Source organism: Gambusia affinis, linkage group LG03 (assembly GCF_019740435.1).
Source record: "Gambusia affinis linkage group LG03, SWU_Gaff_1.0, whole genome shotgun sequence".
NCBI classification, from domain to species: Eukaryota; Metazoa; Chordata; class Actinopteri; order Cyprinodontiformes; family Poeciliidae; genus Gambusia; species Gambusia affinis.
In genome coordinates this window covers 32,625,467-32,636,883 of record NC_057870.1, presented here as the reverse complement: position 1 = coordinate 32,636,883, position 11,417 = coordinate 32,625,467, and the positions used below count along the sequence as shown (strand labels likewise).

The following is an 11,417-nucleotide window of genomic DNA, read 5'->3' as shown; positions in this document are numbered from 1 at the left end:
TTCATCTAACAAGGACAGTTCCACTGTGAGGAAAAACCCATTTTTCAAGCCTAGCGCCTGAAAAGGCAACAATTACAAGTAGTTGAACAATTAAAATGCCTTTTAAATAATTAAAAACATTTCAGGAATTTCAGGCGTTTAGAACTGAGAATGTAGAAAGTTTTACATGCTGAGAGTAAATTCTGACTTTGTTTCTATTGTATATCAAAATATCAGAGTAGCATTTTTCCACTTTTTGTGACATGACTGCACGTCATGCAGCACTGTTGCCTTTCTGAATGGAGTTGAATGTTTTCTGTCTGCATGCATGACCTGCCTCTGACCCGATGACCTCTGGAGCCAGCCACCAGCCCCGACGCCATCCTGCAAGGAGAAGAATGGATGCTTCTCTGACAAAAAAAACCCCAAAACACTGTCCAGAAAGTATAAAAAGCAAGAGATCATATTAATTCATCAAATCCTTTATTGCTATGTGCTCCCCAATACAACAAACAGCATCAGTAGTGTGCAATTCCATCTACACAAACAATACAAAGAAAAACAGAGCAGAAGCTAACGGTGTTTGAAAGCACGGCTAAAACAACAGCGTTGATACAGTACATGGAGAATCCTATGCTAGAACATCTGTCTGCGGCTCAGGGATTGTCATTTATCACCAACAACTACACTATTATCAAGCTCTCTACAACATTAGCAGCAACTTTTAAAGGCAGAAATTCAAAAGGAACTGGGGAGGAAAACGTAAAACAAACAAACAAAAAAAGTCAAAGAGCGTAAAACCCTTGTTTTTTTATTAACTCTGATCAGTCAGTACATGCTGCTGTAATGAACAGACATGATTCTTAACATCTACAAAACAGTCGAGAAAAAAAAAAAACAGCCTTCTAACAAGTGACTCAAAACTGAGCATGTATATTTACAACTAAATGCACCAACAAAAGTCATTTCTACTCTATCACATTTATTTATTTGAATGATTCGGGTTCCATGATGTACCTGCTGCAGTTTACTGCACGACTGTTAAAAAGCAGAACCATTTGACTTTCAATAAATACTTATGCTCTCAATGCTATATACATGTCTTACTGTACATTGGCACACAGGAGTGAGTGTGAAAAGCTGAAAACTATTTGCTGAAAACACAAAACCGTGTCTTTGGCTATTGCAGTCAGATGCATGGTGGTAGTTAGGAAATCCTTTTCAGAAATAAATTAGCTTTCTCTCTGCAGAACATCAGTTCGCCATAAAAAAGAGATTATTAAAGAATCTAGGAGAAAAAAGGTTTCATACACAGTAGGATTCTGTTGAAAGTCCAGCAGAAAGTTTGGCTTTTATCCTGTAAAAAAATTTAACCTTCAACTCACAACTTTATCAGCCTAGACTTGAACACAGACTTTTTGAACTGTATTGATTTATAGACTTTTTTCTTCAAGCTCTAAAACAATAACTCAACTGGAATGTGTAAGTCTTTGTTGTAAATCCATTAAATTAGTTAATATATTTATTCAGGCTAAGTTGGTATAAAGTAAATTCTTTCTAATAGAGGTTGAACAGTTTTGTTTTGTTCTGGTTCACATGTTTGTACTTTTATTCAACAGCTGAAATATCCCGGATCCAATAACAGCTCGCCTTTAATACTTGAACAGAAAAAAGTTGAGAGGAAAATAAAAGTGAAATTATTTCCTACATAAATTAAACATTTATATAGGATTAAAAAAAATAAAAGCACATCTCCTCTGTAAAGCCCTTTGGTTCCTGAAGCACCAGTCCAATGCCCTTAATCAATTTTATCACAAAGTATTAGCAAATTAGAAAATCCTTGATTTAAAAAATCAGCACCTTAGCATGTTTAAAAGAAAAATATTTGAAAACTCCAACAATAACTTAATTTTATATTCTTTAAAAGTATAGAAAAGGTAAAAGTATAGCGTATCTGACATTCATTTACTGGAATATGTAGATGAGGTGAAACAGAAAAATAATGCCAGTACTACATTACAATGCACTTAACTCTAACATAAATAGTATAAGATGCATAAAAATTGGTCCCCAAAGCTGTTTCCAGTGGTGAAGATTCACTCACCTCAGCATGCTGGAGGCTGGAAACACAGTGAAACTGATGGCATGACCTACTTTCTGATTAATCTAGTGAATAATTATCTGACCAATTCGGGGCAGTAAAAAAAAAAAAACAAAAGCAAGAAGAAAACGAGGCTGAGAACATAATTAAACATCTTTGATCCCAAAACCTTACAGATGCAACGGGACCTGATGTCCCAAAAAAAAAAAAAAATTCTTCATTTTATCACTTTCAGACCTACATCACATGAACTTCTTTAATATGCCTGCATACAAGGCAGCTCATGTAGTGTCTCTCCTATGAGCTGTTACATAATGTTTTAGAAATAATAGCTGGTTGTAGTCAGAAAGTAACACATCTGAAATTTAAGTCTCTGCCAGGTTTTAGCACTTCCTGTCAAAAAGAGAGACTTGTTAAAACTGTAAAAAAAAAAGAAACAAAAAAAGAGAGGTGCTTGGTCATTTCACAGAACAAAACACATTTTTTGTCATTTTAAAAACAGGTGAAGCTAGTTTGTTAATTTAGGAAAAATATAGATTCTAATAAGTGAATTAAAATTTCATTTCAAATAGTCTTTAAGACTTGCCATCTGAACAAGAGTTTTGTTGGAATCAGATGAGACATACAACCACTGGCCAGTTGACTGGCTGCACCAGTTCAGTAACTTCAATTTCAAATCAGTCACCGAAAAGTCAGAAATTCAATTTATTTATATGTCTAGATAGAAATTTAAACTAAGCACCAGATGGGGAACAAAATGGGGATTTAAAGTATTTTGAACTTGGCATAGTTGCTGGTGTCTGATTGGATCGTCTGAGTATTTCAGAAACTGCAGTGAGGATTTTCATGCACAGCATCTTTTAGATTGACAGATAATGGCCAGAAAGAGAGAAAATAGCCCATAAGAAGCAGTTGTGCGGACAAAAAGGCCTGGTTGATGCCAGAAAAGAACGAGTAGAAGATAAGATGATAAGAAGGGAACGACAGCTCAAATAGTCACTTCTAGCCACAAATATAATCTGACTCTTATCAGCTTAAAAAGAGAAACAGGTTTAAAATCACACAAGCTCACCAAAGCGGGACAAATACAAACTAAAAATCTATTTTCTAGAAGTAAGTCATGATTTGAGCTCAGGCATTCAGATGCTGCTGGTTTAATGGTGTGAAACGATATTGTCTATTATGTTGGACTCCATGGCACCTATAGTTGCTTTTGCACCAAAAAACAAAATTTTATGCAGCATAAAACTATTATTTAACAGCCTCTGGTTCCAAGGTTTGGGATGTGGTGGAACAGGGATTTCACGTCAACGCAGCCAATAAATCTGCAGCAAGAGTCATGTGATCATGTCAACATGCAGCTAAAAAATATTCATGAGAATTTAGGAAAACGATGTTTGTTTGAGGAGCATTTTAAAATGTCCAAACAAGCACAAGCAGAGTGAGTATGATTCACTTCTTTAACGTTTCCAGTCTCACTGAGCAAAAATGTTCAGAATTCATGAAATAATTTAACTCTTCTGTGCAGAAATTTCATGTTTTCTGCAGACCCTGTTTCTAGGAAGCTAATGTTTGTACCGTGAAGCTTTTTAAAAAAATTAAATAAAAGTGATATATTGTATATTAGCTTTTGACAGTGGAACCAAAGTCAAATTTATCTGATGTTTGCACTAACATGGAGAATGCAGCTGATTCATAGATTTAATTTTTGGACACTGCTAGAGCCTTTACAGTAAGCTAAGCTAAGCTAACCGTCTCTAGCTCTAGAATCGAGGGTGTCACTGTTAATAAAAAACAAAAACATGCAAAAAATATATTTGTAACAAGAAAATATTCAGAATATATGAATATTTTGACTTAATTTTCATTCCTTCTGATATTGACAGCAGCAATATTGAACATGCTAGCCACGCTAAGCTAGCAAAAGGGAATATTTCAAAGTTTTCTTGATTTCTCAAGATAATACTGATATTTACAGAAAACTGTAGAAATACTGTCATAGAAATTAAAAGGTAGCACATCTAAAAACAAACAAACAAAAACAAAACAAAGCTGGCTAACATTTAACATTTCATGTCAGTTTTGATTATTTTTTATTATTTAAATTCCTGATTATTGACCAAGTCAAGTTTCTAAATATTTCAGTTTCTTTTGGCAAGAAAAACTGCAGTTAAAGTTTAAATGATTTTGTTAAAACTTCACATCTTTTTGAATTAAGGCATTCCAGAAAATAAACCTTAGCAAGTAAATAAGAAGAGCAGTGCCACCATGTCTAATAGAAAAGTTAACAGTTCAAAACATTTTCTTTTTTCTCGCCTCACAAATGCAGCTTGAAATTTTCCCTTTCACAGATTTAATTAGCTCTGTCTGCTGCGGCTATTTTCTTCTTTGTCTATTAAGCACCTAATGTAAACCTTTAAGCACAAACTGCTCAATTTTAAAACTAAAAATATATATATTTCTATTGAAGAGATTTTTAAAAAACACAAGCCGTATGATTGTTTTTAAACTCATATGACAGCAAAAAAACAGAAAACAAATCTTTGAATTAAAGCAATTCAGACTAAAAACAGGAGATGAGATTTAATTCCTAAATCTTCCGATACTTCTTAATATTTGTGATAAGTCGTTTTTAGTTTTTGGAGTCTTAAAATGTCTGTTGGAGGCAGCAGACCACAGATTTTACTAAGGATGAACATTTCACAGTGTGAACTTGGCTTCTCCTGCTAAAGGGCCCTCATGTTATTTTTGACAGAAACTGAAAAATAAACTAATCAGAACATAAATTTGGGAACTGAAGTTTTGATTGTTTAAGATTACCAAAATCCAGAATTCAATACTGTTTTTGAATAAAGCAGCAATTTCTTTGGAAAACTACATGTTGGACTCAGACTAACAAACCGACAGAGACCTCTTTCAAGGTTTTGTTTTGTAATTTGACTTGAATGAAATTCCCTTTGGATCGTGTCGCCTTTATTTGAACTCTTTCAGCTCAAAGATTAAGGGAGCTGTCTGGGAATGTCAGCGTTGTATTTAAAGTCCATTTGAGGGGCGATGATATCGATAAAAACAAAGTGAACCAGCACTTTTCCTTTCACCTTCCGACTCTCTGTGGTGTATTTGGTGAGGCTGGAAAATCTACTGTCCATGAGGAGTCCTAAAGGGAACACGCTTCACTTTCATCTCTCAACCTTAGAGTATGACGTAGGCCACCGGCTCCCCATCAAACCACCTGACCTTTGACCTTCTGGCTCCTTGAGGAGCGATGGGGTGAGGTTTAAATCTCGTGGGACTCTCCTCGGTGCTTTGGAGATCTTTGGCTGGGCTTTCTTTAGCGGCGCTGGGGTTGTGATGCGTTTTGCAGCGCTGCTTTTTCCTGAGCTCTGCTTGCCGCCGCCGGTGGCGTTGGCCATTAATGTCTCCAGCAGCTGGGAGGCCGATCCGAAGCGGATGTGTTCCTCCATCTCCGGCGCCTCCGAGAACAAAGACAAACTTCCAGTGCGCTTGCTGCACGACTCGCAGCACAGCTTGTTGTAGCCTGGAATAGAGCAGTATCTTACTAACACCTCCATTTGGCAGAAGATGGATTTGTCTCCGCTGCACTGCTCATCTGAAAGTCAAACAAAAGGAAGACAATGACAGCTCGGTACACATCACACCAACAGGAAATGCATCACAGAGCAAAGAGGTGCTGCTTTTGTTCAGAGAATCTGAGCGCTGATGGAGGTTATACACCAAACATTAGCTGCACTTTCAGAAAAACGGAGCTCTGCTGTGACTTGATTCCTCTTAGAAACATACAAATGAACTCCAGGAAGGTGTTACTCTGGCTCCGGTTCACGCTGTCACTCATTATTCATACATCAGAATCACAGTGGTAGGCAGTTTTTTATGTGTGAGGAATAGAATGTGCTGGTGTTCGAAACCACTTAGGAAGCATTACAGCCACTCCAGAGCAACGATCAGAATAATAGAAAACCTTCTTCCTGTGCCACTAATGCATTAAAGCACTATATAGAAACTATTTACAGTATTTGGAAAACATACAGTTGAACAGCAGAAATAGCTAAAAGCAGAGTAAAGTCTGCAAGTAAATCAGCTAAACATAAATTATTAGTTTAAATTAAGTTTTTATTCTCACTGACACAGTAAAGAGCTAAAAGCTGGGTTATGTAACTTTAATAAAAAATGTTTTTACATATTTACTGTCAACAATCTGTGAAAAGGTCGATGTCCTCCATCTTTTACCTGAGCTACTATTACTGTCTGAAGAAATGAACCACTCCTAACCAAAACCAGCCGATCAGAGCCAGGAGGAGGGGCTTAGCGCTGTCAATCATACTTGTGTACTCTCTGCTAAACGTAATAATGGTGGAGAAACAAACTACCATTAGAGGACAACCATTTATCTGCCATTATCATTGGCTATGGCAACTAGCCTTAGCCTTCATGGGACCCTATACCAGCTGTGGTGTGCAGGGCAGTGCTGCGCGCTAACGGGCTTGATTGACAGCGCTAAGACCTGCTGACTGATTGCTTCTCGTTAGCACTGGGAGGGGAAGCTCAATCTTTTCACAGATTTTCTGTCTCATGCTAAACTGTCACAACCTGGAGAATGTCTCAACAAATATGGAAAAAAGCTTTTTGTTTTGTAAACGTTACAAACTTCAGCTTTAAGGGAGGAAAAGAAATACAAACTTACAAGGTCCACCTGTAAAAACGAAATGGACCTCAGGATAAAAGGTCAAAAATGAGCAAACTGAAGAAGTCACTGAATGACCTCTGACCTGTGACATGCTCACCATGGCAGGGTCCCGGTCTGCACGGCCTCACCGCCTCAGGTTTGTCCCCGTAGCACTGATCTCCGGTCTTGCAGGTCACCAGCCGGCGCTCCAGCCCCTCTCCACACGTCACGGAGCACTGGACACAGAAAGGAGAGAAATTAGTGGAGGAAGGTCACACAGGCGCCGGTGAACGTCTGGGTAATTGGCCAGGATAACAAGCTGACTTCCACGTCCACCTGGAAGCTAAATGCCTCACAACATTGTGTTTACCTCCGGCCCGCTTTGTTAGGGCTGAACGGTGGAGTCTGCAGGGAATAGACTCAACCAGTTAGCACCAAAACATTTCATCTGCTGGGTCACTGGAAACTGTGAGACTTTCCAACCAGATTTACTTCATGAGGGAACTTTCTATTGACTGAATTGATTTTTTTTGAACTCTTTGAAAGAGTTTCTTTAAGTTGTAGGTAACTTTGGTTACTTCCATTGTGTAAGTGTACTATTGAATTACTCAGAAGCAGAGATAAATTACTTTATTATATAGAAAATACAGTAACACTTTAACTGAAGGAGTGTACATAAGACTGACATAACAGCGGTCATAATCATGAGGGAGTGACTGTTGTCATGGAGTGTCATTTGGTAAATAATGACACTTTTAATGCAAAGTTGATACTTGCAATTTAGCAGTAAACTGTCATTATTTACCAAATAATGCAAAGTTGACACTTTTAAAGCTCTTAATGCAACAACAGTAATAAAGATTCATTTAGACTCCTTCATGTTCATGACTGGTGTCAAACAAACTGCTGCAGAAAAGACCAATATTTTGCCCATATCGATGCATCTAATGTTTGTTTAGCTCAATAAATTTAGAGTAAGATCAGTTTGGCTTTCATAACAAACCTTCAATCATCTCAAGACGATTGAAATTTACCTCATGAACTGAATGGCAGTTTTAAGAGGTATAAAATGACACCACTAATAGAGTGTAAATCACGTCACACAGGTGTTACTTTCATCAGTGGCTGAATTGGGTTGCAGCAGCAGCTGTTAAATTGCTGGATGTTCCTTTCAGGATGTTGCTGGCTGCCTGTTAAAATCGGATCTCCAGCTGGCCTGGATGGAAATATCAGCTCATGTTTGAAATCTGTTTCCTTTTGCCTGAGTGCTGTCTATGAAAAAGATTTCAATGTAAAAATTTCAAACCAGGACAGAACTTTATACAAGCTGTAGTTCTTCTGGTCAAGAACTTCTGGAGTACCTGAGACCAGGCGCCCGTCCTCCACTGGGCCGGACACGGGGTTCTGTTACAGGGTCTCCGGCTCTCCGGCTTCTCCCCGCTGCAGTATTTGCTGTGGATGGAGCGGCTGGTGTCGTCATGGAGGAAATGTATGCAGCGAACCGTCCGGATCTGGAAACCCAGAGAGCCGCAGGTTTTGGTACAATGCTCCCAGTCTTCAGAGATCCATCTGCATAATTTAAAACAAGGACAACGCTGAAATTGTTTATTATGATGTAAAAACTAATTTCTAAACAACTTTAAATAACTGTTGTCATCTACAAGCACACAAGTTGTCCTTTATTGGGTGTTTTCATGTTTTAAAAAAATAAAGTTTGCAAGATGCAAACCATAAACTTCAGAACATAGAGTTTATTTATTAACATTTCAACTAATGATGCCTGTTTAGAAAAGGTGGAAAGGTTGCAAATGAGCCATTCATCAGCATGCAGAGAAAGAACAAGTTCAAGGAAGCGTTACCTCCTGTAATGACGGTGCATTCAATTTATATGAATAAAATCAGAATTATGAGGTTTATTGCTCACATTGACTTTTAATTAATACTAATAATAGCTGCAGCCTGACTGATGTGTGCATAAAACATAATGAAAGTTCCAGGAACAAACAGTTTTATTTTGCATGTATAACGGAAGTATTCAAGGAAAACTTTATTATTGTAGTATACTTTATTTATAGCATATTGTTAGTGTTGTCCAAAGGAATGATCTTCCTTTGGGCATAAGACAGGCCTCTTCACTCGTTGTTTTTAAGTCCCTTCTTAAGATCCATCTTTTTTCTTTGGCTTTTGGCACAGTCTGAGAGGTTACACTTTGTTTTACACTTTGTTTTATTTGTTTATTTGTTTTAGTGTGTCTGTATGTATTTTATACTTCAGTCTTCTCTGTTTTATAATCACATTGTATTTTATGATTGTGTATAGCACCTTGGTCCTGTTGGTGTATAAAGTGCTTCATAAATAAAGTTGATGATGATGATGATGCAAGTCAAATTAGTATCTTTGACTATTCAGATGAATAATTGGAGAAGACCAGAGGAGACCACAGGCTCAAATCTTTTTATATATTGATCATGGTTCACAACGTACAAAACAAATAAATCAGCTCCGCTTCAACAAGAAATCGAAAAACAAAAAGGCTAAAGTTCACCAAAAGGAAATGCTAGACATGATTATTGATGCTACCCTGAGCTAATGAGACTAAAAAAAGGCTTTTTGGTCATCAGGAAACAGTTTTCCGTCATGTTGGGAACAGTCGAATGATCATTTCTGCATCGCAAAGAAAATTATTCAGGATTTATGGAAATGTGTATAATAATAAAAATGGGCAACTTCTGAACTCAGACAGGAGTTCTCTATTAAAAATTATTTCCATTACCATTTTCTCTTAAAACACTTGAGTGGTTAAAGGGAACATATTTAAATGAGAGAAAATGACCTTGTCAGAAAAGCTTAAACCCATTTGCAATTGGGAAAATGCTAAATAACTTGAAGATCAGTGAAGCAGAAAGCAGCCAGGAGGCTGAAGGAGCTGGAGAAGTTTCAGATACCTGCACAAAGTTTGCAAAGAAGTAAAGACGTGGTTTATTTAAATAGATATATACCCCGAGGTCAGCTAGAACATCTTTTATACCTTTAAAGAGGAGACATAATAGGTTGATTGCCATTTTAATTCCAGCTGGTTATAATCACCAGAAGGCATGAAGGCTTTTCTGAGGTATTTTATCACAGAAAAATATGTATTTATTCCCTGAGAGACGTGGCTCTGTTCAAAACTAAACAAAGCCCAGCGGCTATTTATGGTCGTTCCTTCCAAATAAGCTGCTACGCTGCTGATACGTCCGACACATCCCTTTAATCATGACAGCGTGCGGAGGAAGGCAGTCCTCTCTCTGTTCGACTCGATGCTCTGCAGCTGTTCGCTGCCAGAGCTGCAGCTAACACTGACTCACACTTCTGCCCCCAAATCCTCTGCTCTGCAAGGGGAAATTACCTTCCTCAGTTAGCTTTTGTCAGTTAACTTTCTCTCTTATCTTCCTCACTTACATTTCTCAGTTAGCTTCCTCACTTAGCTTCTTCACTTAGCTTTCTCAGTTAGCCTCCTCTCTTAGCTTCCTCAGTTAGCTTTCTCAGTTAGCTTCCTCATTTAGCTTACTTGGTTAGCTTCCTCAGTTAGCTCTCTCAGTTAGCTTCCTCATTTAACTTACTCGGTTAGCTTCCTCAGTTAGCTTTTGTCAGTTAGCTTCCTCAGTTAACTTTCTCACTTAGCTTTTGTCAGTTAGCTTTCTCTCTTAGCTTCCTCAGTTAGTTTTCTCAGTTAGCGCCCTCACTTACCTTTCTCACTTACCTTTCTCAGTTAGCTTCTTCACTTAGCTTTCTCAGTTAGCTCACTCACTTACTTTCCTCAGTAAGCCTCCTCTCTTAGCTTCCTCAGTTAGCGTACTCACTTAGCTTTCTCATTTAGTTTACTTGGTTAACTTACACACTTAGCTTCCTCACTTACCTTTCTCAGTTAGCTTCCTCATTTAGCTTACTTGGTTAGCTTCCTCAGTTAGCTCTCTCAGTTAGCTTACTCATTTTGCTTACTCGGTTAGCTTCCTCAGTTAGCTTACTCGGTTAGCTTCCTCACTTAGCTTAGTTAGCTTAATCAGTTTATTTACTCTCAGTTCATTCACTTAGCTTTCTCACCGCTAATACTCCCTTCAGAGAAAACATTACTTTACTAGAGGAAGTTTGTTTGCTCAGGCGAACAAGAACAAAAGCTTCTGTGCTCTAGGTAGATGTCTCTATTTTTATGAGTATTTATGAGCTTCATATCTGTCTGCTGCTTCCAGCAATGTTCAGCCTGACGCTCCATCCATCGCTTGCAATCAAATGACAAAGGAAAGATGAATGACTCGACATTCTATGTTCATAAAAGAATAAATTACCAACAAGGGAGCAAACAAGCTCAGACTGTCAGGAAACTGGTGTTTCTGAAGAACTTTGCTCTCGTTTTTGCCAAAGAAAACTTCAAGGAGAGAGTGTCACAAACTACGATAAAATATTTACCTAGAGCAAGAGGAAAGACAGTCTAATTAACCTGTCGCTTCCTATTTTTATGCCACTTTATTCAAAGCTATTCCCGAAAGTGAAAATTTGAAATGTCAAAATTAATAACTCAGCAGGAGAGCGGGTGGGAGGACAAATTAATGCTCAACTAAAAATAAATTAAAAAGACGGCATGGTTAAAATGTTTCCCTCCAGCCGAGTCCAACA

At 37.8% G+C, this 11,417-nt stretch overlaps 1 protein-coding gene across 1 annotated transcript in view; it reads right to left on the bottom strand.

Moving 5' to 3' along the window:
• Positions 1-445: 445 nt before the first annotated feature.
• The window catches only part of LOC122828650 (A disintegrin and metalloproteinase with thrombospondin motifs 3-like), a 56,247-nt gene continuing 45,275 nt past the window's right edge, over positions 446-11,417 (bottom strand). The window contains exons 13-15 of the mRNA XM_044112404.1: positions 8,126-8,333; positions 6,883-7,000; positions 446-5,690 (exon numbers count right to left, since the gene is read on the bottom strand). Of these exons, the coding sequence (XP_043968339.1) occupies positions 5,260-5,690; positions 6,883-7,000; positions 8,126-8,333 (757 nt within the window). The 3' untranslated portion in view covers positions 446-5,259. The remainder of the gene's footprint in view (positions 5,691-6,882; positions 7,001-8,125; positions 8,334-11,417) is intronic.